This window comes from Stegodyphus dumicola, chromosome 4, assembly GCF_044657685.1.
Source record: "Stegodyphus dumicola isolate Sdum_Otavi_A_Nest chromosome 4, ASM4465768v1".
Taxonomy (NCBI): domain Eukaryota; kingdom Metazoa; phylum Arthropoda; class Arachnida; order Araneae; family Eresidae; genus Stegodyphus; species Stegodyphus dumicola.
Genome location: NC_140771.1, coordinates 207,476,609 through 207,504,566, shown reverse-complemented (window position 1 = coordinate 207,504,566; position 27,958 = coordinate 207,476,609). Strand labels below are relative to the sequence as shown.

Here is a 27,958-nt window from a genome sequence, read left to right as displayed (position 1 = left end):
AACGCACTTATTGTGCTTTGGTATATATGTTTTAAACGTATATTTTCATTTTCAGTAATTTTCCATTTTCTTGATTAATTTTTGGCCCGAAAGGATTGTTAGTCACGAATCGGATATTAGTCTCGAAATGGCATTTTGCGTTAAACCGGGGTATACTTTTCAAATTGTCGCCTCCAAATATTATCACCCTGTACTAAAAGAAATTAAATAATGAAGAATCTGCATGAATGTATGCATGTTTTTGTAATTGCGAAGAAATAACCATACCTAGAGCCATCAAATTTTGAATAACATAATCCTCCACCTGAACATAGGCACCTGGAAGCTTGAATTTTGAATTTGTTTCTATTTCATATTTCGTAAAACTTTAATGAATTTTTAATTAAGCAACTCAATGATTACAAAGCAAGCTGTGGTAACATTGTACCGGGGAGGGGCATTTTTATCTCCAGTGCGCGAGACTGTCTATAAAAAATTTTAAAGATATGTTTTTAAATATTTTTTGATTTTGCTGTTGAATCAAATTTTATATATCAGGAGTGCTAAGAACAGTAAAACATTAATAATAAAAAGAAAAAAAAAGTTTTGCAAACCCATCTCAGTAAGAAAACTGAACATCCTGCGTAAAACTGAACATCCTGTGATACCACAGGATGCCTGGAAGGTGATAAATGACATCGAATTGATGCTAGCCACGTTGCTGGTGTAGAAGTGGCTGCTCTCATTGGCCACCTTTCAGCCACACTGCGATAGTCCTCTTTAATGAGTGATTTGAAAATTCACTCAATGCAGAAATCCGACATTACTTAGAACAGCAAAACCCGAGCTTTAAATTTCTGCTTAAATTCTCAAAGATATGGTATGAAGTCCTCACAACATTACAACCAAATTTAGAAGTTTTAATCCTTTCATCGAACAAGCCTTCTTTAATCTAACCAATGGATGAAGGAATCAAAAATATTCAAAGCCTGTTATGCAAGGCATGCTTACAACTCTTCAAATAAAGCACTAGACAAAAAAAGCATGACACACTAATGGCACTTTGGAAGCGTGTTGTTTGCTTACTGGCATCAGCGCTGGATAAAAATTGTCAGCAATTTTAAAAGATTCTCATTGACTTGAAAATGAGACAAAGGAGAATGAAAAAATTGTAAAAGCAATAGGCAGTGAAAAATTTTCAAATACAGAAGAAGGGAGAATTTAAAAATTAGTTGAGAGATGACTGTGAAATGACAAATGAAGAAGTGGATGATCTTGTAGCACCAGACAATGGTGAAAGCAACGATAGTGAAAAAGGATAAAGAACCTTTAGAGTTATGAGAAGTTAAATGAATTATTAAAAAAGGTATGGGAAGCATTTGATTTTGTAGTGGAAATTGACCCAAATGAAAAAAAATCTGTTATGTACACCACGACTTCCTTGTACAGAATATTAAATCATACGCATTTTTTCTTGCATTTTGTTTAAACTTATTGGATTGAATTAAATCTACTTCGGTGACAGCGCATAAATCACAATAGAATAAATGCATTCTTAAAAAGTCACTGTATTTGTTTACCATACCGACACTCTGGCACTAGGTTCACTTAACAGTATTATATTTCATTCATATTATAACTCAGAATGCAATAAATTTATATCATTTAAAGAATTACCTAATCGTTGCCACATGTTCTATTCAAATACTATAATAAAGTTAGAAGGATGCATAAAAGAAATTACGCAAACAAAACAAAAAAGAAACAGTTTTTCACAGACGATTGAGTATTTCTCATTCAATTAATTCAGTTCTCACTTCACGACAAGGCAAAAATACATAAAAACTCAAAATACCTGTATTAAAAATTACTAATTATTAAAAATTAAGTTAATCTTAAACACTTATTTCCTCGAAAAAATTCCAGAAGGGATTAAGCATGGTTTAATTCGCAATAATAAGTGAAGGCATTATCTTTGTTGTTGCAAAACTGCGTTTCTCTAAATTGGCAACAAATCCACTAGTCTGCTGTTTCAAATGTAAACAATCAATGGCCGCCATAAAAAAGGCTTAGCGGCACTTAAACAACTTTAAAATTGCTGATAATTCTAAAAATATTGCATACAGATTTACTAAAGGCATTTTTTTCTATTTTAAGCCTTACTTATTACAAAATAAATATCAAAATATTTTGAGTAAATAATATTCCAAGTAATTAGCTAATATTTAATAAGGGATATTTACAAATAAAACTTGAAAAATGTAAACAACCAATGGCCGCCATCAAACAAATTATTAGGCTTAGCGGCTCTTAAACAATTTTAAAATTGTTGATAATTCTGAAAATATTACATACAGATTTACTAAAGGCATAAAAACCTTAACCGGAAGATAAGAACATCATAATTCAATCATTTTTAAAGCAAAAAATGTACAAATTACAAACATATAAGGGTAAAGAAACTGAGATCACTGAACCGGGTAACAGAGTGGATATATATATAAATATATTTATATATGTTTGGCGGGACCAATTGCAATTAAAATATGAGGTGCACATCTAAATGTTATAGTAGTACTATATACAAAATTTCAATGTTCTGAGGCTACTCGTTTTTGAGTTATGAGAGATACGTACATACATATGTTTGTACAGACGCCACGAAAAATTATCTTCAGAATTCATTTAAAAGCAGTTTTATAACTTTCTTGGAGGAAAAGAGTCTTTTATTCTGTCCTTATGTACAGATATCACACGAAAATGTCATTAAATTACATTCGAAAGCGGTCAAAATGGCTATATTCGCTGAAATATGCTGCCTGAAACTTTTCGCGATTACAATACTTCCTTTTTACTTCGTACAAGGAAGTAAAAAGAGGACACTTTATGAGAGGTAATGAAAAACTTTGCACTTCTTACTGTAAAGTATTTAATGAACTTTGTCCAAAAAAAAATCACCAATTATTAAAATAATAATTGTCTCATGTACCTACTTATTAAGCATTAACAGAAATCCTTTAATACAGTTTTGCTGTATGCACAATAAGTTAATAATACCCCCTGTTTGGAAAGGGTCTGTATACATTTTTAAAATACTCTTCACATGTGTGTAATTTAATTCTCTTCAAAATACTCAAACAACAGTTGAAATATGGCATCTTATGATTTCTTCAGCTATTGGAAACATGTTTTACAGTGGTCAACTTAAATACTTTTGAGACATAGAGCTTTTGTTGCCTGAACAAAATGCCATTATGGTTTACATCTTAATTTCTAATACAATAAAAGTTACAGATGATTAGGAAGTGGAGGTCAGAACTATATACTTGCCAACCTATGACACTCAAAAATCGGGAGATTTATCACAATGTTAAAAAGACATTTTAAATGATAAAAATATAGTTTTTAATAATGAATTAACTTTAAATAGTTACTAATTCTTAAATGCAAGCAACACAAAAATACCTTAAACATGAAAACATTTTTATTACTTGCATCGTTTAAGGAAAAAAAAAAAAAAAAAAAAAAACTTTAATCAGTTTTTAAATGTTATGAACACTGGCAAATTTTGCTTTAGTTAAGAAAGAAACTTCATAATTTTGTTCATAGCAATTGCCACATAGACCTGCTTTTGCTAATCAAAGTTTTTGGTAATGTGTCATCACTAATATTAGATCTAAATTTAGTCCTCGTTTTAGCAACAACACTGAAAATCCTCTCGCACTCTGCATTACAATGGGGAACTGTCAAGATGGCCAACATAATTCTAGAAAGTTCACTATATTTTAAAATTCCATCAGCAACTTTCAGTTTTCCAATTAAACTCCACTGGGTGTCAATCCTAGCTGATTTTATAACTTCATTTAAGTTTTCTAACTGCACAATTGCGACTGCAGTTGCAACATCAATATCATCTTTCATGACTAAATGAAGTAACACAGGAAATCTGTTCAAAAAGTACCTTATATCAGAAAAAGATGCATTTTCTAGAGCAGAAACATCAGCGACTTTAGCATGCAAAATTACTCACTACTTTTGTAGTTGCAGCTCCTATTACCAAATCTTCATCTTTCTTCTGATTTTCTATTTCACCACAAATCACATCATATATAGAATTATAAGACAAAACACAGACTGGTTTTACAAACCTTGATAAAATGTCTTTAAACAGATCATAAATTATTGATTTCAAAACATGAATTAATGCTTTGTAAAACTGCATTAAGAACATTGAATGATGGCAAAATGAATTGTAAAAAAAAAAGCAAAAAGCTTTGTTAAGGTCTGAAGGAAAACACATACATATTCATTCTTCACAAGATAAACTTACAGTAATTGGAAAATGTTTCTTGTGTTGAGCAATTTTTTAATTTTGAGAGAAATTTGTATCAGCTTTACGCTTATATTTTTGCAGTATTATTTTGAGAACTGCCAGTTGAATTGCTGAATGGAGCAGAAATTACTTTATTTTTCTCAAATCTATTTTTAACAATGTAAGTAGTAACTACATCTCCATTTCTTTAGGTATTTTATAACTTTCAATAGAGCCTTTTATCTTAACTCTCGAAGCATTTACTTCTTTAAAAAATGCAAGAAGTGGGTTCCATTGATTAAGGATTCTAGATAAGCATTTCTTTAAAGACAGCCAGCATGTACACACGTTTCAAAATTTTTCCTTCCTTTCAGAACTCCTTTCAAGATAATAATAAATATCATTACTGGTGCACTATCGGCACCAAGTGCTAAGCAATTATCCAGAGGGACTGCATTTTCTTTTAAAGTTTTAATAATTAGCTGTGCTTTATTAAAGCCTGTTGAATGTCCTTCTAAAGTGGGGACAGAAAGTAAACTGCACTCAATTTCTGAAGACTCTGGATTAAAAAAAGAAACAACAATTGGATACAGTTTTGAATCGGTATTATTACTTCCATCCGTAGAGAGGCAGAACGGAGCTGTTTTAAAGCAATCAATAAATGAAGATTTATTTTTCAAACCTATTTCTTTAACAATTGCACCTTTTTGGTCATTGCACTTGAGTATTTCTTAGTGATTTCACTATCAGGAAACATTTTTCTAAATAAAGCTGCAGCGTGATTTGATGCATTCAGTGGCAGGTTGTGCTCCAGTAAAAAGGCAGAGAACTGACATTCTGCATTAATCACTTTTTGGTACTTTGTTTCCAAAGAAAAATTTAATTTTTCATTTTTTCAAAACAACTCACGTTGTCCTTGTGTTTTTGTGTATGCACATGTTTGAGAACATCCGCCCTTCCACCAAGCGAAATCGAAAAATCGCAACGACAGACGGTACACATCGCAAATTTATTACATTTCCTTGAGGAAATAATGAAAGAAAAGTCAACAGTGTACGATTTTTGAAACGTCCACGAGTATTTCACCTTTCTTGCAGACATAACAAAAGACGATAATTTCTAAAACTATTTCCCGAAGGCCCGTGTACTCGCACAACTCAGGACAAGATGAACGAAAGAACATCCAAATAGCAGTCTTGAACTTGCTTTGTGCTCATTGGCTAATATATGCCAGATAACCCGCAATGGAGCTTGATGCCCATTGGAGAACTGGAGAAAGACGTTTCTGGATACGTATGCTCTCACTCACAAAGCAGAAATTCTCATCTGATTCGCAAGGTTTTGTTTTAGATATAATCTAGAGAAAATTCAATTGCTTTCAGATGTCCAAAATCACTTTTTTTTTTTTTTTTTTTTTTGTTCATATAACGAAGTATTAAGCCAAGTTCCATAAAAATCGTGAGAAATTTTAAGAATAAGAAAAAGTTGGCAGAAATATATTGTAAATCAAGCTGGCGGGAGAGCGGTCGAAAATCAGGAGAGTTGGCAACTCTGGAACTACTAATAATAGAATCTTATTCTTAGTCAAAACTTCAGTTAAAATCTTGACACATGGGAGGGGGGGGAACATCAGTTAAAGCAGCTGTCAAGATGCAAGCATCATACAATGGTCCAAAATCTTCAATAACAAACTAATGAATTTTAACATTATTTAAGATCTATTTGACAAAGCAGGCTAAATTTAAATAAGAGAAGTAAACATTAGCAGAGCTGTCTATGAATATTTCTTATTGTTCAAATTGAAATAAATCTGCATGAATACCATAGAAAAGAAACAGCAATTTCTGTGTTTTTTTCTACCAAAAAGCATGATCAACTAGTGTATAATACTAAAATGACATTCCCCCCCTAAAAGAACTGAATGTGCATTGAAAAATCTGAAATTAGGGACATGTATTATGAAATTAAAATACATCCAAGAAGAAATGCAAAAACTCAAGGAAATATCAAAAAATGTGGGATCAGATACGTGCATAATGAAATAACAATCAACTAAGTACAGCAACCTTTTCCAGTACTATGATACATCAATAACTGAATAAGAAACTTGACAAATTGAATATACCTAGAAGTATCCTATAACACAGTCTACATAAAACCAGGAAAAACTGAATTGTGACTACAATATAAATTGCTTAGCAGTCTTAACTAATTAAAAAATTTTACAGATTTCCCTTTCAATCTTTAAAACTGATGAATTTTAATCTTTTATCGTGTATTAAGTAGACATGAAAAATAGCACTGTCAAATTCAAAAATTTAATTATTAACCTATGCACATTAATATATATATATTTTTTAAATTTGGTGATAAGGAGCATGTACTTTGTGAAATATCAAGATTTGCCCTTCGAAACATAGATTTATTTATTTGTTTACTTTTTTAAAAAGATAAGATTGCAATACCCTTTCTAGCTGCTAAAGAAGTAAAATATACAAGCAATTTTCTAAAAACTTAGTTTTAAGAACTTTTTATATTCGTGTTTTCTTAAAATGAATATTATACTTTTAAAAGGAAAAAATTTTCCAGAATGTTTCAAGAAATGATTTCAGAGAATATTTTTAAATGTTATATCTAAATAAAAGAAAATTCCTAATTACTTTAACTAAATGAAAAATTCCAAGGCAATAATTTTAATTATTTCAGTTTCTTTGTACTGAAGCAATGCACTTAAAAAACATGATAGATTAAAAAAAAGCATGGCCAAACCCTTAATTACATATACCTTTCTCATTTTCTGATCTTGCTCCAGGCATTTCTTGTCTAGGTTCAAGTTGGTCAATTAATTGATTTACTTGATTTCTAATTTTTGCCAATTCAGTTCGAATATGCTTCACTTCATCAGCTTGCAGAGGAGCAGGATGGCCATTTACTATCAAATTATGAAATAAGTTTTAGTAATTTTTTACATACCTTTACTTCAGTTATAATCCACACAAATCATTAAAATAAAATACACTACCAGATATTGGGTAAATGTGTTTCAACTCTCTGACCAAAAATATTTACATACAGTATTTTAAATAAATAAATAAATAAATAAAAGCCAGAAATGAATACATAAAAAATACAAGAATGTCAAATAAAAATTTCAAAAAATTCCTAACCATAAAATATGCAAAAATTGCATGAAATTTTTTGAACAGTTCAGCAACAGCAAAGTTGTCAAAAATAATTAAAGTCTTTGATTTTCAAAACATACTTTTACCCTTAATAAAAATCTTTAAAAATGAGATATTTCCTCACCATGTACAGATGTTTTAAAATGCCCCATATTTTTCAAGGTTCCTTTTTATGTGGGTACCAGCTTTAGTTTTCTCGTTGAGGTATTTTCTAATCTAACTACAGAATAAAATGAAGTGCATTTTCCTATACTTCCAAGTATGAAGCCATTGGTATTTTAATACAGTTAGACAATTAAATTTGCCTTGTGTCTTTAAGCATATGAAGAGTTAAATTACAGTATTTCAACCATTTCAATTTTTTTTCCCCATCAAATCACTGTCAAAAGATTGCAATATAAAGCAGCAATGAAATAAAAACTTATGTGTACAAAAAAACATGGAAATAAAGCTGTAGATTAACATTTTGACACAATTCCATTATTTTTGTGCAAAGCTATTATCAATTACTCTTATCAAGTCTCACTTAGAAGTTGATATGATAACGCAGATAAAGACTGCTGACTGAGAATAAATATGAAATAGACACAGATAATGCTTCAAATGCAATTACCAATATCTTAGAAGAATCAGATTCTGATATCGGTTCAAAAGGAACCAATGATTAACTAATGATTATTATAAGAATTATTGAAGATTTAACATCAGTTGTATTAACTAACTTTTAAAAAATAAGAAAAGCATCAACATATATGAACACAGAATTGCATTTGTTGAATGAAGCTCATTATCGACGTGACTGAAGCTCACTGTTAATATGATGATCACAACTGTCGAGCAATGTTACTTGTGCTGGCTATGTTTTAAAGAATACAACATATTCTGCAAAGTTTTCAGTTAAATGATACGGAACATTTCTGAACACAGGCCTAGTAGAGATGATAAATACAATTAGAGCTACTTCTAGATGATAAATACAGTTAAAATTATTGAAATTTATTAGCTAACAGACATGACTAAATATTTTTATATGATTATATGCTTAATATAAAGATTTATAGGAATATCCCCCCAAATAACTTTGACAATAAAGATGTCAATGTATGGAGTCTAACTGCATAAGAATTACACTGAAAAGCCAAAACATTATGATCACCTACTCAATAATGTGCTGCATGACATTTGGCCTGCAAAACTGCTGCAATTCGCCTTAGCATGGATTTCTTAAGTTCTTAGTAGATGACTGGAGACAGGCTACAACGGTGTCCGCCGATAACATCGCGGCAAAAACATCGTGGATGAAAACGTCGCGGAGAAAACAACGCAAGGTGAAAACGTCGTGCTACAAAACATTGTGGGAGAAAACATCGCAAAGAGAAAACAGCACAGTTCTAAAACATCGTGGTACAAAACATCATCGTCGAAAATAAAGTGGTTCAAAAACATCGCAGTTTAAAAACATCGTCGTCGAAAATATCGTGGTAAAAAATAAAGTATCTACAAATCATCGCATGACGATAACATCGCAGACATGCTTTTTTCAGGTTTTAATAATTGTAAATGGATATTCCCATAACGATTTGTGAGCGCAAGGTGTAAAGAAGGATAAATTTTACTTTCACATATTTTATTAACTAATAAATTTTTGCTGAAAACGTAAGAAGGAAACTTAAGCATAGAAAATTAAATGTAACTTATAGATTATACTTTTCATGAAATATTACCAGTAAAAACTTTATAAAAATGATTTATTAATGGCCTTTGTTAGTTAACTATGTCGGTTTAAAATTCTATTAAGTGCTATAAGTTGCATTAATTTTTTATGCTTAAGTTTCCTTTTTATTTTCTCAGCAAAAATTTATTAATTAATAAAAAATACGAAAGTAAAAATTATCCTTCTTTCCATCTTGCGCTCACAAATCATTATGGGAATATCCATTTACACTTATTAAAGCATGCCTGAAAAAAGCATGTCTGCGATGTTATCGTCATGCGATGATTTGTGGATACTTTATTTTTTACCACGATATTTTCGACGATGATGTTTTTAAACTGCGATGTTTTTGAACCGCTTTATTTTCGACGACGATGTTTTGTACCACGATGTTTTAGAACTGCGATGTTTTCTCTTTGCGATGTTTTGTAGCACGACGTTTTCGCCTTGCGTTGTTTTCTCCGCAACATTTTCGTCTGCGATGTTTTTGCCGCGATGTTTTCAGCTGTAACCGCTACAACAGATGTCTAAGCAGCAGTCGCACAAAGTCGAGATATTTCGACATGGTGGTGTTTGAGCTCTGAGCTGCCATTCCATGACATCCCAAATGTGCTCTATCGGGTTAAGATTCAGTGAACTAGGTGGCCAGGGCATTAACTGAAATTCATCCTTAGTTTCTCGAACCAATACAAAGCAATTTGAAACTTGTGAAGTGGGGCATTCTCCTGCTGGAAGATTCCATTTCCAGTTAGGAAGACACATGCATCTACTGGTGTAAATGATCTTTCATGGACTGTTCTAACATAAATACAGGCCTCAGAGTCACCCATGAGAATGCCCTCAAAGGATAATACAACCACCACCAGCTTGTGTATGACTTCTATACAAGGGAGGGAAGCAGCTGTTCACCTGGAAGACATAGTGCCTTGACACAATCATTCATGTGATGAATGAGAAATCCTGATTCATCCAATCTGTCTTCCACTTATCCACGGTCCAATCTCGATGTTCCGGGACTCACTGTAGCCATAGTTGACAATGAGGCTTGGTCAACAGAGGCATACGAGTAGAACGTTTGCTGCGCAATCCCATATCAAACAGTGTCCATTAAACTGTACGTTCTGGAATACTTGCACTTGGACCAGCACCATATCGGGCTGTCGGCTGTTTGGCACCAATTTTGCTGTACCAAGCAGTCCAAGCAATTTTGCTTTACCAGTCTTCGACATCCTTTCCCCCCTCATGACGCATGGACCTCACATACCTTGGCGTCTACTGTTGGTTTCACTGTCATTTATCCACTCTGCATAAATACTAGCAATGGCAGATTGTAAACAACCTATTAGTTGTGCAGTTTCGGAGATACCCATTCTGAGTCTTCGGACCATTACAATCTGCCCTCTATCAAATTTGCTTACATCAGCAGCCTTTCCCATCACTCGTAAAAGGAAGTGCAAGAACAATTCCTTACCTCCTCCAGCAGCAGTTAAATACCATCCCCACTTAATCACGTGCACTCCATATCATCCAGATTAGTTCAATAAAAAATGTGGAGATGGTTCTGATGTTTTGGCTCAGCAACATATATTCAATAATATGTTTAATACTTTATATAAAGGATTTTAGATTTAAAAAAAGACTGGAAATTAATAAAGGTATCTTTGTTAATTTTTTTTTTTTTTTTTGAAGAAACATAATATGCTACAACATGAAAAGTAGAATTTAAAACATAAATTAATAGAATTTTTCTTGGTAATGTTGATTAATGTAATTTGCTAAAAAATTCTGAAATATTACACAATATATCTTAATTTCATGATTAACTACACAAATTAAAAGATACAATGTAATTATTCTTCTAAAGAATAAAAACTTACCAAATATTGTTAATTTTAATATTCTGCTACACTGAATAGCAAATGATAAATCAGAACTATCAAAAATTGATATCAGATCACCATCTGAAAAAAAAAAAAAAAAAAAAAAAAAAGAATTATACGTTAGCTTTATTTCAGCAAACATAACATCAAAACTAGTTAAATTAGAGTGGAAACACCTGAAAGAACTTAAATTCGGATATGCACCTGTTAAGAGGCATGTGGATCACATCAAAAAAAACTTTTTTTATTACGTGGTAAATTATTCAAATCTAATTTTTTCTATTGTTTTTTTCACATAAACTAACCACTTCAACTAAGTCATTGCTAATAATGTGCCAACATCTATTTCACATTTACATACAGTATGTGCCATTTAATGTGATTACATTTCCCACAGCTATTTTGACAATGTTAACTATGAGGGGGGAAAAAACAGTAAAACAGATTTAACTAATTTAATATAAATATAAGCAGAATAATCTATAAATAGTCCTTTTACAGCTTTTTAATTATAAAAAGGTCAAATTTGTTTGTGCACTGTTTATAATTCTTAAATGCAAAAGTTCATTTACCAACTTTTTATAACATTTCTGGAAATTGACCTATGCTGTATTGCTAATAATAATACTTGGAAGGCATCCCTTACTGAAAGAGAACATGCCAATGTAAAATTAAGCAAAAAAAGCAACCTTAGTTTGGAATAGATGTTTCCTAAAACCTTTCCACCCTCCTCAGGATGCCCCTGAAGAAGGATCTGTATCTGATCACTATCAAAATCGACAGTCATTCAAATCTATGTCAAACTAAGGCTACTTTTTGCTGAATTTTAAATAGTTGATTAAAATCAACACCAAGCTGTTTGATAACTCAATCTTTCTTGGCGATATTTCTGTTACTCGGCAGTTTCCACAATCTATTATGACCTTATCTGGTAGCTTTACTTCCAGTTAAAAAAAAAAAAAATATATGGTACAGCTCTAATATACGCCCTAATTTCACCAAATGTGGCGATATGTGTTCTGCGCTGGTATTTGGCGCGATTGCGTGTTCTATGGCAACCTGTTCACGTTGAAAAATCTTTTGCTGGAGCTCGTTGGTTCGCCTCTGTGTCTGAGAAGATAGGAGGGAAAGATAAAATGGTAGTTGTTGAATTGAAGTTCGGCAAAAGGAAATATGATTGTGGCTATCCTGTTGAGGGGTAGTGGGTATTTGGAAGTGTGGAAAGAGGGTCTGGGAGATTATTTTTAATGGCAGTGCATGATAGAAGTAGGGATTTGTGATTTTATTTATTTGTGAACCATAGTATAAATTTTCTGGATAGTGTGTTTGGCTGTCGTGTAAATACGATAGTGATTACGTGGCGGCATGTTAAAGGCGGTATGAAATTTATATTTCTGCTATTCGAAAACGCATTAATTCATGGTAAGTGCATTTTATTTTATCCTTGTTCTTATTTTGTAGAATGTTATGTTCATTGGTTCTTTAGTATGAATTTGTCGTTATTGTTGTTTTTTTAAATTGTTTGAAATTTATTTTAGTTTATTTTGTTGTTTAGTGTCTAGACTGTACAATTCGTAGATGTTTTTTAAAGTTGAAACTGAACCCTGTGCACATGGTATTATTTGAAATTTGTTGTTGTTATGTTATTTCATTAAAGCGAGGAGTGCGTAGATCGTAGATTCCTTCCTTGCCTAAATTGTGCAATTCGTAGAATTTTTTTTAAGTTTAAACAGAACGCTGTGTACATGGTATTCTTTGAAATTTATTGTTATGTTAATTTATTAAAGCGAGGTGTGCGTAGTTTGTAGATTCGTTTGTTGCCTACATTGTGCAATTCGTAGATTTTTTTTTAAGTTAAAACATGTCGCTGTGTACATGGATTCTTGTCAAATATTTTTGGTTAGAAACCTTACGTTTTTGCTATCTAAATTTTTTGTTTTTGTTTCGGATTTTTAGCTAAATTGTGTGTTCAAAACGTAGTTTTTGCATGTGCGAAAACCGCGTTTTTGGCAAGGAGATTAGAATAGAAGGAGGGAAGGTTCAACTCAAACGGTGAAGCTTGGCAGCCATGTTACTGTTATCGCTGTGACTTGTGCAAGGAAGTCCGTAATTACAATATTTTTTCTTCTTTTCTTTTTTAAGCATGTCAGCTTGTGTTGTACATGAATGCACAAACAGATTTTCGAAAAAGGGATTACTTTTCCGCGTAAGTATTGATTTTTTTTTTTTTTTTTTTTTTTTTATGTAATTTGACAAGTTAGGTAAAAAATATCACAATGTCATGTTGTTTTCTTTCCAGATGTGAAAAAAAGGACTTAATAATAATCAAAATATGTTAAATAAATACATTTTAATGTTTCTGTTTATAGCTGGCACCTTTGTTCCTTACCATACAATGATGTATGCTAGAATTTAAACTACATAATTTGAACGTTTTAGGTAATTCGTTTGATAATTTTCATAAAAAGTAAGACACCAATTGTTACTATTTTTATGAATTGTAAAGGTTTTAAACAAAGTAACGCTTTTCTTTATGTATTAATTATTATTCATTTTTAAGTTTTGTGAACTGTTAGGAATATAATTTGTGCATTTGATCAAGATAAACTAACTTTTCTGTTGTTAAAAAATTTTTTTTTTTTTTTTTGCATAAATATACAAATTTGTGACCAGTATAGCGATAAAAGTAAGTAAAATATTTACTCAACTGAACATGTGGAAAGATGTATCCAAAAATATAGGTATATTTCTGTAATTCAGCTTAATTCAAGGCAATTTCTTTGAGATTCATAAATATGAAACGTGCATAAACTGAAATCACTGAATTCACATAAATCTATTTTATTAATATTTATTTTCTTGTTGTTAGAAGGTTGTTGGTTGTGAAAAGAATCTATTTCATTTGTAAAAAATGCAACTTGTGACTATTTTTTTAGATATTTATCTGCTATTAATTTTAGGTTAAAATTATTTTAAATGATTCTTTAATAAATTACAATATTGTGAATAAATCAGAAATACCACTTCTTAAAGGAAAAGTTGGAAAGTACATCCAACAGGCTGCTAATAAAACCTAAACAAATTCTTGAAATATGCAGAAACATTATTTTTAAAGGCTTTAATGTTATGCATATGCATTTAGATTTCGAACTATTTCTTAATGATGTTCTGTACGTAGTAAATTACTGATATCATCTTCATAACTTTAAAACAAAAAACTAACAATAGCGATCTCATTATAAATTTTACATATTTTTAGTGGAAAATACATGCACGGAACAGCTTAAAAACACGTATGTTTCACTGCCGTAATGCAATATTTTGAAGTTACAAACATGGACGCCGCTTCGGTGAAGTTTCATTCCGGTGAAGTTTCATTCCCCGATAGTGGAGGAAATTGCGAACCCTCCCTCCTTCTATTCTAACCTCCTTGGTTTTTGGAGACATTTTAGGCTAAAAGTTCAAAATGTAGACAAAAAATTTAGATAGTAATATGGCAGCGTGAAGTTTCTCGCCAAAAATATTTGGCGAGAAATTTGGCGACTTGAGGGCGCATATCAGAGTAGTTCCAAAATTATTATACAACAGTTTGATCATATTTAGAAACTGATAATAATACAAGATGCATTTTCCATGTTTTTGTATACAAATTGGCAGAAATTTCAATAATAATAATATCCAATGATTATATTAAATAGTGTCTACTATAGCTACACAGGCATGAAAAGCAAATAAATCACTTCACAACTATGAATGCAATTTATCTCTTTTATATTAATTTTGTCCTTTTATTTTTATAATTTACCTGCACTAATCAATGTAATGATTTCCACAACAAAATCTTACAAACTATATATAATTTCATGTATAGCAAGACTCTCACACTTTTTTGTATGTAAAAATTATTTGCTTTTAAGGACCATTAATGAAAAAAACTGACAATTTATCAGGGGGGGACTGAGAACCAATCAGCATGTGGGAAATGAATAACTTAACACACTTATTTAACTTAATAAAATTCGGCTGATCTTTGGAATATGGTAACTGGTAGTTTGGCGACATTTTGGAGGCGATAAAGGTTACTACCTAGGACTTTTGTAATAATGTGAGAAGTACCGAGTTCCGATTACGCATTATTTTGTGTGAGGGAAATGAGAGATCATGAGATATGTCATGTGACATTAATGGACGCATTACAGTTCTTTAATCGGAAAAGGGGGGAAATCTGGAAAAAAATCTGGCAATTTTGTATTTAGCTTTATTCTGTGTTGCGTGAAACAATGTTGGTTAATTTTTGGATCCCATGGCCCTAACTAAAGTGAATTCAAAATGGGTATTTAATGAGATTGAAAGGGGTAGTAATAAGTGTTTTTTTAAGGTTGTGCGAGATAGAAGTAAAGATGCTTTATTAAGTTATTTATTTTACCTGGTACCTTGCTGTGAACTATAAGTATGATTTTAAAGATGCTGAAACAGGCGCACATACGCTTGCTTTTTATTTAGTGGATGAAATAAGAAAAGTTTGTCGGCCACGTAATCAAGATTCTGAAGAAGATTAGTATTTTTAATTATTTGAGGATATTAATTTTATGCATTGTTCTAAATGTAAGAAGTAAATAAAATTATATGGTATTATTGGAAAATTGTTATTAGCAATGATTTAGTTTAAATTAATTAGGATTGTAAGCTAATTTTTATTAATTCATTGTACGTGCTTATTTATATTTTAAGTAGTGTTTTTGAATTTAATTATATTTTAATTAAATGATAGTTATTTTGTGAATTATATGTTGTAGGAATTTGGTATACGTTTCAGTGGAAGTAAACGTGCATGGAAATAATTTAAATATTTGACACTAAGTATTTGTAACCATTTGTAAAGTTTGCGGTATAAATTCGTTGGTGACGTTTATAATATAATAGATAATTTAGAGATGAAAGTTTTTGGATATTTTATTTATTTTATACGTGGAAATGTTCATCTTAGGAAAGGGTATATACTTTTTGGCGATCAGGTAATTTCATATATGTTCTTTTTACCGAATTTAAAGATTCACAAAATTTTCATGCATTTTCGTGAAATTTTTCTAATTTATGAGAAAAAAGCAGTGTACATGGATATAGTGAAGAGTGTGCGCAATGTCATTTTTGTGCAATTCTGGGATTTTGTTTTAAGTAAAAATAAGTCGACGTGTACATGGTTTACTGATATTTTAATTAAATGATAGTTATTTTGTGAATTTTATGTTTGTAGGAATTTGGTATACGTTTCAGTTGAAGTAAACATGCATGGAAATAATTTAAATATTTGACACTAAGTATTTGTAACCATTTGTAATGTTTGCGGTATGAATTTGTTGGTGACGTTTATAATATAATAGATAATTTAGAGGTAAAAGTTTTTGGATATTTTATTTATTTTATACGTGGAAATGTTCATCCTTAGAAAGGGTATATACTTTTTACCGATCAGGTAATTTCATATATGTGCTTTTTACCGAGTTTAAAGATTCACAGAATTTTTTTGCATTTTCGTGCAAATTTATGAGAAAATAGCAGTGGAGATGGATAAAGTTGTGTGCAATGCCATTTTAGTGCAATTCTGGGATGTTTTTTTAAGTAAAAATAAGTCGACGTGTAAATGCTTTACGTGTATGTGCTATTCTGAAAAACGCGCAAGGAGTTTGCGATTGTGCACTTTTTCCCAATTTTGCAGTTAATATTTGTCATGATTAAGTTTGTTACATAAAAATAAGTGTAATTCGTCTAGTAGATTGTTGGAAAAAGTGTTCAGTAAATAAAAAGAAAAGAAACATGTCTTTACTTCGTGAAGACAAAATGGCGGCAGAAAAAAAAAAAAAAAAAATAGAGGGTTGCTGTAGCAGAGTTGGTTGCCAAATTTTCGCCAAAAAATCGCCAAGTTACCATAATCCAAAGATCAACCTAAAATTCACTCATATAATACCATTCCAATAATAAAACAATGTATGTAGGATGCAAAATTATTATTAACATAATCCATTACTCCTTTTTAAGAAGTGCAAAAATTAAGCAGGTCACATATTTCTGCAGCAGTGGCTATTTGGTGGAATATGCAGAAAAGATTAATGAATATTTTATTCTAAGAGTTGCATACTGAAGTGCAGCTCAGAATTCCACAGAAACAAAAGGGCACAAATCTAGTGGGATCTCCAACTTTCAGGATTTGATGGTAATCACCTTTCATGGATGCCTGGATAATACGCAAGCGTCTCAAAAGTAAGCATCTTTAACAAGATTTATTTCCCAGATTCAATTGACTTAAAACAAATTTCAAAGCACAAAACCTGTAAATTTTATCCCAATCCTACATATTGAAAAATGTAGGAATAAACTGAAAATTTCTTAGTGCTAAATTTTAAAATCTATTTCATGCTCACTAAGTTTATTACTTTATTAATACAAAACAATAAGTTGTCACTGCATAAATGCAACTCAAATTTTACAGAAGAATAATGAGCCTAAACAAGTCACATAATTCATATGCTAATAATAAATGGTTGAAATGATACAAGATGACTCATGTGATACCACTAAAATACCTATGCTATATTTCTCTCAATACTGATTATAGGTTTATAATTGAGTTCAAATGCTGCCTCATGTGACATACCATTATCATGAAATCAGAGCAGGAAATACAAAAAATTTTAGGGAATGAAGGTGGAGATTTTTCTCTACAATTTATACAATTATATATAACAAATATAACTTATATAATTATATATAATATATATATATATATATATTATATAATTATATATATATATATATATATATATATATATATATATAACAAATGTAGAAAACTTTCCCACTTATTGAATGCAGAACGTAGACAAGTGCATGCATATTCATATCTCAGAAGTCCACCCAATAATTTTTGAAAATATATTTGACATATTAGTTAGAATTGACCCCTTGTATTATCGCAAAATTGTTTCATTTATCGCCAAGTTGTTGTCTCATTTATGACAACCCGAGTAGTTGAATGCTATGGAAACCCTATTATGACATAATTGCTTGTGGTGAATTTGAATTATGGGAAAAAATTTGGAAAGTGTGTGTCAGATTTTGGATAAGGGCTTGTGTGTGATGGATTAGTATGTTGTTATTTTGTGGTTTACACGATAAATTGGCTGAATGTGGTAAGATTAATTTGAAGTTTCTGTAGAATTTGGAACGAAAGGAAAAAAAGCATTAATTGACTGGGGTGCAAATGAAGGTTTAATTAGTAGCCATTATTAAGTGTCCTGTTTGGAGGAAGAAAATGCGTATGGTCGAACATCGGATATTTTTTATTCTTATTTTTGCGACTTTATGTGGCTACGTTAGTATACAGATAATTTTAGGAAGTGTTTGGATGCTGTTAAGGAATTGTGTTTGACTGAAGACGCGTAAAGTCGTAAATAAGGTAAGTGGATATTTCCTTCGTGTAGTGCTAAGATGAATTTCCTTTTTTGCGTTATTTCATTCTTTGATTTAAAATGTAGTTTTTATTCAAATTATATATATATATATATATATATTTTGGCTGCTCCTTTGACTTTTTAAGTGAACATAGTTTGAAGTGTACATGGACAAAGTCAAAGGAGTGAGCAAAGCCTATTTTGTGAATTTCTCCGATTTTAAGTGAAAATAGGTCGATGTGTACATGGATAAAGCCAAGAGAGTGCACAATTCTGGGATTTTTTTTTAAAATGAAAATAGGTCGATATGTACATGGATACCGAGTTTGTGCATTTCTTTCTCTTATTATTTTGGCTTTGTGTAATGGCGAATTTTGACTCAAAAATCGCCACTACACAAGCCAAAATAACAAGTCAAAGAATTGCACAAACTCGGTATTCATGTACCGCCAAAAATCGCCAAGTTTCGCCTAGGGGTACCCTAAAATATACTTTTACCGACATATTTTTAGAAACTATAAACCCTTTTCAAATTTATATACAAAACATTTTAAAACTGAATTTATTTCTTTCATAAAAATCTAGATATAATTCTGAAAATAAAGAAAATTATATAAAAAGATATTAGATTCTTTCTAATTATCTGCATTGTTCTGATAAATATTTAAAAGGCAATGCTATATACAGTACAATGTCCGTAATCAGAGTACGGATTACGGACTTTGTACTGTATACTTTGGGACTTCGGCGATTCCAGCTTATAGATTATCAATTTAAATCTTGTAAGATGGCATGCAGAAATTATACAATTAAAAATATGAAACCTAATTTATGAAATAAAGAGCAATTATGATCTAAAGGTTATCAAAATTTACAAAAAAAAAACTTAATATTTGTTTACACATTTCTTTCAATGTAAGTTGCTTCGTTTTTCACACTAAGCTCACATGCATAAAGCATACAAAAAAATACAAGTTTGTGGCTTTGAGGTCTGGATTATAGATCATTCCAGATAATGGACATTCGGATTACAGACTTTGTACTATACTTCTAAAATAGACAACTCGCAGCATTGCCAAAATGTATTTATTGACAACACAGGTATAAAAACCCGACACCTACAAGTGCGAATTTCCACTTTCAAATTTGACAATCACTTTTCCCATTAGTGTGTGTTTTTTCATCGAGTGCTTTTTTCTTTCCTCATAATGGGACCATGAAATTTGCTGAACGACAAAAACAGAAATATTGCATTTCTTCAGAAATATGACATTTTCATCAACAGTACAGAATGCAAAAATTCACATTTTATGAAGTTGTGCTTCTTAAATGATTGAATTTTATGGACTAAAATTTGTGTGGGATGCCAAATTAGCGCATTTCTCTAATACCTTATTTAAAAAAAAAAATTATGTAAGAATTTTTTCAAAATGGTAAGCTTTTTAGTACGGACTTTACTTGCTTTTTTTTTTAATTTATTGACTCATTGCTCTTTTATGGAATTCTTAGCATGCTGCCATAAATGGCTGCTGCTTTTCCTGTATTAGCTTGCCAAAAAAAAAAAAAGTTGCTTATAAGTTGCCAGATTTTTGAAGAGATGGCAGATAATCGGAAACTGCCAAATACAATTACATAACTTCATACACGTTAACTTAAAAATTAATAAAAAAAAATACAGCCTACCTTCATCTCTATATTTGATCAAAACTTCATCATTTGCATCTAATTTCCCCCTAAACACTCTTTGCATCATAAGTACAAGTTCATCATATGTGATGTCTTCATTATGAATTGGAATTCGTCTAATATCATCTCCTAACTGTGCTTTAATTATAAGCTTGCCACTTAAGTCCAGTTGAGCATAACCTTCATCTGTGCCACCTCCACCATATGAATTCACCGCCATTATTTAGATACCTCTAGATCAGACTTTAAAGCTGAAATTATTAAATCAAACTTCAAAATTAAAATATATGATTGACTACAAGAATCATGCATTTATTAATATAAAAATCTAATTTAGAATAAACTACTGATCCACACAAAAATACGTAAAGGTTTATAGTATAAATACTTAAATCGGCTTCAAATTACGAAGATCAACATAAAATAATTTAAAAAAGAAACTAATAGTTACATAATATTCTAATAATCAAATAATTGTATCATTTAAGAGTAACTTAACTGATCCTATTCAAATGGGGTCTAAAATTAATGTAACTTTAAAGAGGAGGTGTAATGAGGAGTCTATAAACTAGAAAAAGAGATGTCATGTTTCACCCGACGCACATCTACTAATAATCAAAACAATTTCCACATACACCTCACTTGAGCTCTGTGAAGAGTTAACATTAATCTAACAATTATCATATTTCTATCAAATACTAAATCAATAAAATTATCAAACTGATTTCAAGCAAGTAATAAATAGATGTTCAAATTCAAACTGTTCAATAAACAAATTTAGTTAAATAAGTAAATATATAACTAAATTCAATTAATTTATAAAATAAAATTAATTTTTAAATATATTCATAAATATTAAATCTAATATATAACGAAAACTGCAAAAAGTTCTAAATTAATAATAGATGTTTCATTCTAATAAAATAACTCATAAAATAAAAAATAAATGCACATTTTTACTACTTCTGCAACATCTGCCACAGAAATTTTAATTAAGAAAGATGGTAAGTTAAAAAGGGAATCTTTTCAAATTCAGGCGGTAAAAACGTTTAAAAAATACAACTGTGAAATATCTATTAAATTTAAATAGATTGAAACACAAAGTATAGCTTCTGCTTAAATGGAAATGTTAATAAAATGACATCTACAATAATTCATGTATATTTAAGTAATTAAAAGCTCACAGAAAAATGATAAAATGAAAGGTTAAAGAGATAAGCAAAACTAATAAGATGGGCATTTATACCAATACTTAAGCTTACTAACACATAAGGAATCTGATTAAGTTTCATAAAAAGAAGTACAGTTATCATTATACTCAGAAATACATACGAAGAGTTAAAAGTTTTACAATTTGCAACTAAATAGACGGAAATTACGTACTTACGTCTAACATTAGGGCTCCGTGACAGCTGACAGGGTAATTCGAGGCCACGCCATAGAGCCGCAGTTACAGTTGTGTAATGTCTAGCCACGTAATTTCAGCTTTAAACAATGAGAAGCGTTATGATTTGAGACAGATAATTGAATTGTTAAACTAGGAGTATGTACCACGTATAATTCGGTTTTCTTTATACTTACTTTATTATCTACTATTAATATACTTTAAAATATAAGAGCTGAAACGTAATCCGGAGAGAAGAAATCCCTTCTATTAAAATATTTTCTAAATTTTTAGGCAGCAGTAAATAGACAGTTTTTTTTATGTAAGTAATGTAACTTCTACTTCCATTTTGGTTAAGCTTTACTACAATCTCAAATCCCAACCAGATCCTTCTGATCTTTGCCGCCTGGTAAAGTCCACTTCAAACAGCGGGTGTGGAAGGTTCATCGTGGCGAGGGGAAACCGGCAGAGAGTGTGGTATTCATTCTTGCTCTTGACTGTTGCGGTGTGCGCTTCGAAAGTAAAGCACTTTTGCTCTGCTTATTTTTGTAGCTCTTATTTAATATTTTACAATATTCTTTTAGCTGTTATTTAAAATTTAACAATATTCTTTTCAGAATTTACGAGTTATTTTTTACAGGTTTGACAAGTTAATTTTTTTTCAGGTTTTCCTTTCAGATTTTACAAGTTATTATTTTTTTCAAATTTACAAGTTATTTACTATATCTTTTGCTTATCTGGGAGCTAATTTAAGATTTTACAATATTCTTTTCAGGTTTTCCTTTCAGATTTTGCAAGTTAATTTTCTGTTTATTATCGTGCTTAACTTGATTATTATTTCAGAAGTAATAAGGCATATATATTCAGCACTGTTTTTATCCTTAATTAATTACTGGGCGTTATTAAAGTTTGATTTTTTACTTTTTGGGTAACAAACATTTCCATTAATTAACTTTTTTTCTATGTAAAAACTCTGGTTTGGGAATACTTACTTCGAGTACCAATTTTTATTTTTCATAGGTACAGAAGAAACTGAAAAGTTATTTTTTTTTTTTTTTTTCAAAACTGTTTCTTATGCTTGGTTGATTTTAAATACAGCATTATTGATATATATTTCCGTACAATAATTTTGGTTTTTTGTTATGAATATTATGCGCTAAGTTATACAGCTGCTATTTACAGCATATTTATATATACACACCATGATAATGACTCTGTGTATTGATGCAATTTAAAAATCATCTAAATATTACTGTTTTTTCAAGTGTTCCTATTTAGATTGCCATTTGTATTTTTCTGATAACTACAGAGTTCTTATGTTGTTAAACTAATAACACTAAGAATATTTTATATACTAATATGTCATCGATAAGTTCTAGGTTTTGTTGTGCTTCTTGTGACTGCTCATTTTCTGTTAAAAGTAATTTATATAGACACATAAGAAATTTTCATTCTGAACATAAGTTGGAAACTTATAATGAAAGAGATTGTACTCTGTGTAATGAAAGGTTTACTTCTATGAAAGAGTTGCATGACCACATAGATTCTGTCCATACAGATATAAGGTTAAATTTTCAGGAACTTATTTTTCATTCTAAATCTGAATTCGAAAATTGGAAAGAAGATGTTGAAAAAAGTAGTCAGTCCTTTTTTGCCAAACGAACGACTAAACGTTTGGCAGATGGGACAATTCGTAGTTATTTCTTATGTAATAGAAGTGGTTCATGTAAAATAAAAACTGACAGAATACGTCACATGAAATGTGGAGGTTCAATTAAAATAGGGAAAACATGTCCTGCTGAAATAAAAGTGTCAGAGAAAGAGATCGGGGATATTTTTGAAATTAAAGTTAGTTACCAATCAGTGCATGTTGGTCATAGGCATGAAGTTGGGAAATTGCCACTCTCAAAAACTGAAAAATCTAAATTAGCAGGTATGATGCAGCAAGGTATTCCAAAAGAAAAGATTTTAATGTCCATTCAAAGTAGTTATTCACCAACAAAAAGAATTGGTGTTACTCACTTAAAAGATTTACAAAATATTTCTAGAGGTATTCAGGTAAATAATGAAATTGTTTTTGACACTAATGATGCAGTATCGGTGGACTTAAAAGTCCAGAAAATGAAAGCTGAATCTGGTTGTCCAATTTTGTTGTACAAGAAAGTTGGTGACGAACTGCCAGCTTTTCAAGGTGTATCAAGGGATGATTTCCTTTTAGGGGTTATGAATGGTGCCCAACTTAGGTTGCTGGAATTAAACAGCAGCTGTATTATGATAGACTCTACTCATGGTATGAATCAGTATGGATTTCAATTAACTTCTGTACTTCTCAATGATGATAATCATGAAGGTTTTCCTGTTGCTATTTTGTATTCATCAAAAATAACAACACAAACTTTTATACTATTTTTTTCAGCTATTAAAGATAGAGTTCCTAATCTTAAACCTAAGGTTTTCATGTCAGAGGATGCTCCGGCATTTTATAATGCATGGTGTCAAGTTTTTGGTTAAGTTGATAAGTGTCTTTTGTGTAGCTGGCATGTTCGCAGAGCATGGAATAAAAACTTATCTAAAATAAAAAACAGTGACTTAAGGTTAAAAATTGCAAATGAGTTAGTGCAAATAATGCACGAAATTGACATAGTGTCTTTCAAAAGAATTTCGGATATCTTTGTCACCAGCTGTTTGTCTAATGAAGAAACAAAAGCTTTTGGAGAATATTTCTACAAAAATTATATGTCTCAGCCTGAGAAATGGGCCTATTGCTATCGAATTGGATTAGGGGTTAATACAAATATGAAAGTTGAAAGGTGGCACAAGCAGCTTAAGTATGAACATGGTAACGCAAAGGTGATAAAGAGACTAGATTATTCTTTATCTTTGGTGTTAAATGCTATTGCAAGGAAACTGATGAATCGTGCAATATCTTTTGAACATCATAAATTGACAACTAGGGTCACAGAAATTCGTAAGCGACACAGACAGAGTATGAGTATGCCTGAATATCAGGTAATTGAAATCGAGCCTAAGAAACAGTGGTCAGTTTCGAAGGCTGTTATTTCAAGAGAAATTACATTTTATGATGTTCGGATTCATGATCCTTGTGCATGTAGCATAAGGTGTGATGACTGTAATATTTGTATTCATGCATTCTCCTGTACTTGTATTGATTATAGTATCCGTTTCAGTATTTGTAAGCATATTCATCACGTATGTCAAAACCAGGTAACTGAAGTTCAGAGATCTGGTGTGACAGAAAATGATGAGTTTCATTCAGATAATTTGGTAATTGATGTGACTGAGAGGGATTCCAAGCATGCCAAAGAACGTTCGGCGATAGTTAATGAAATAACGAGTGAACAAAATGCTGAAAGTTGCGAAAGTATTAGACAGGAAACAATGAAATTGTTTGAGAATTTATCAAAGAATGTTGCAACTATTGAAGGTCTTAGAGCATTAAGGTGTGATGTGTTGTCGTTATATGCTAAATATCAGTCAAATTACTTTATTCCTGTATCCTCTACTAATAATCGAAATATAAACCCACAAAGGAGATTTTAGAAGATATGTGTGTTTTACGTTGAATAACTTCTGTATTTTATGTAATATGTATTACTTTTTCCTAGGTTATGACTATACAAATTTCAATTTCTTTGTTTGATGTTGTATGTGTTACTTTCTCCTAGGCTATGAGTATATTATTATGGTATTTTTTTCTTGTTTGTAATATATAGAAATATAGCATATTTTCCAGTATAAAATTTCAGTTAACTTTTACTTAATAGTATGGGAAAGCAGATTTGTTTCATGCGTGATTCTTATAATACTTGAAAATGAATGAATTTTAATCTGTAAACAATTTTTTTTTTTTTTTTTTTTTTTTTTTTTTTTTTTTTTTTTTTTTTGTTAATATTGAAATATAGCTTTGTTTTTCTTTTAGATACACTTTTAGGCACATGTGTGATCATATCAGATGACATGCAGTAGAAAAAAGTATGCATAAATTTTCCCATAATATTATTCCATATTGCTTTATTTGAAGAACTGGGTCATTGTGCTGCTTCAGTGAGCATTCATAAATATGCATTTGAAATTTGACTATTCAGTGCAGGAAGTGGAGTTATACTTTAAAAAATCATGTTCCTTAATTTCAAAAAAACTAGTAATTTTCATTGTCATACTACATGTTATATCTCAGTGTAAAGGGTAACGGACAAAATAAGTTATTATGTGTATCTGTTTTTTAAGGATAATAGTTTTGTTCATTTTAGTAGTACATGAATAAAAGATGGTATGTGTTACTTCAATTTATCTAAATTTTTCATTGTTATACTGCATGTTATTTCTCAGTGTAATGCTTGAATGAAAGATGGTATGTGCATTCCTTCATTTTAAGAAAACTTCAAAAATAGTATTTTTCACCATGTTTAAAAAATAGTATTTTTCACCATGACATATAGTTTTTCCCCCTTGTTACGTTTTACATTGAGAAATACTGTTTGTTATTTCTCAATGTAAAATGTAACAAGGGGGAAAAACTGGTATGTGCATCTGGTTTTTAAGCATGGTAATTATTTCTTTAGTGATCCACATATAGAAGGTGTTTGGTCAAGTTAAAACAAATCTAATTTTACTAGACCTCTCCCCCCCTCCAGGTGTAGAAAAGTTTCAAGTGCCGAAAGTTTTTTTGCAAAATTAATTCACTTCTGATAAACTTATTATCATTAATTTTTACACATTTTACTACTGTGTAATTAAACTGTATTTATGGCAAAAAATGTACTATAATTTTGCATCTGGTGAGTAATATCATATGCTTCTTCTAAGAATATTACTTTAACTTTTGCCATAATTTGTGTATTTAAGGTATACAGAACTGTTATTCTGATATACTTAAAAGTGTTTAACTCGATCAATTAATGGATACAGATATTTGACAGTTATTTTTCGAAGGTATTTGTCATGTTGGTTCTAATTATTCTTCTAATAAAAGTATGTTAAAATGTAGTGAATCATGAGACTAAATGATTTTTATTGTTATGATTTGCCCAGGCTGAAGAACGTACTTTCTGCCCGGTGGAAATTGTCAGCAAACTGTCCTGAACAGGCTTTTTGTTGATAATGACTTCCAGGCTTATCAGTACCTCCTTTTGAGTGGAGGGTATGCAATTGTAGTACCCGATTTAAATTACATTGTAATTGTATTATGGTATTAATAAGTTATTGTAATTATATTGTATTTGTGAACTCTAATTTCATTACTTTATGCGATTATGCTGTAAGTGCATAATCTAATTGCAATGATATAATCTAATCACAATTACGAATTAATTATAATTCCAGTTACACCTTAATTTGAGGCCATTTTAATACTTTTAAATTTTTGTGAAAAAAATTCCCATTAAGGTTCATTTGAAGGAAACTATGCACAAATACTAAAAAAGAAATGCTACATTTACATATTTTGTACAGTTACTTCAGCAAACATGTTGAGGCCACAAACAAGTTGGCACATTAATTGTGCCTAATCCGAAAAGCTTACATTTTTTATAACTTTGCATCAAGAAGGAAGCAGCAGTCTGGCTAGGCCGAAGCGTTTAACCTCCCAGCACGCGCGCTTGACAATTTTACACGAGCACGCGCACGTCGTATTTTTCACGAAAACTGTTACTATACCATTTTTGGCACGAAAAATGACAGAAATGAGTGAATGTTGGTAATAAATTTGTTAAAACATAATATATTAACTTTATTATTGTAAACTACAAATGATGTCACATTTAAATGATAGTAAATTATTTTTAAATGCTTATATTAGTCAGGTGGAAAAGAAATGATGTATTTTATTATAGAAATTTAAAACTTTATTATTTAATAACTATATTTTAAAATCCAAGTTAGTTTTAATGTTCATCTGTCCTGTTGATTTATCATCGAATCGAAGATAACTTGTCAGAAATTAAAATCTCTTGTAGCTCATCACAGCTCTCGTTATTTCAATTCCAGTGCCATCACTTGAGAACAATTCTTTCGCATTTGCATGGTGTCCTTTTTTTATTCCTATGGTATATAACAATCCAAAGTAGGCCATCATTTCTACTCAGTGAGGTCTCTATCTCTTGAGTATTTTACCTTTTAGTAAACTTGTATATTTATTTGACATTCCAAAATTTCATCAAGCATATTTATATCAACTATTTTCAAAAATGTTCCTATTTCATCCTTTATATCCTTAGCATGGTGTTGTAAGCCAGGTTAATGCTCACAATATTCGTCTTTGAGCAGTTTGTATACTTCTGATTTTGCCACTTAGAAGATTTATCTTTACTAACATAGAATATATCATCATCCTTCCATTTTTCTATATCATTAT

At 30.6% G+C, this 27,958-nt stretch overlaps 1 protein-coding gene across 4 annotated transcripts in view; it reads right to left on the bottom strand.

The window, feature by feature from the left end:
* Positions 1 to 21,705, bottom strand: part of LOC118184420 (protein TFG-like) — a 50,183-nt gene extending 28,478 nt beyond the window's left edge. The window contains exons 1-4 of one of the 4 annotated variants that reach the window (XM_035354089.2): positions 21,589 to 21,705; positions 20,199 to 20,452; positions 11,065 to 11,148; positions 7,077 to 7,223 (exon numbers count right to left, since the gene is read on the bottom strand). In XM_035354089.2, the coding sequence (XP_035209980.1) occupies positions 7,077 to 7,223; positions 11,065 to 11,148; positions 20,199 to 20,421 (454 nt within the window). In that variant the 5' untranslated portion in view covers positions 20,422 to 20,452; positions 21,589 to 21,705. Of the gene's footprint in view, positions 1 to 7,076; positions 7,224 to 11,064; positions 11,149 to 20,198; positions 20,453 to 21,467; positions 21,487 to 21,584 lie in introns of those variants that run through there. The other 3 variants (XM_035354084.2, XM_035354085.2, XM_035354086.2) reach the window with 3 other exon arrangements.
* Positions 21,706 to 27,958: the final 6,253 nt, after the last annotated feature.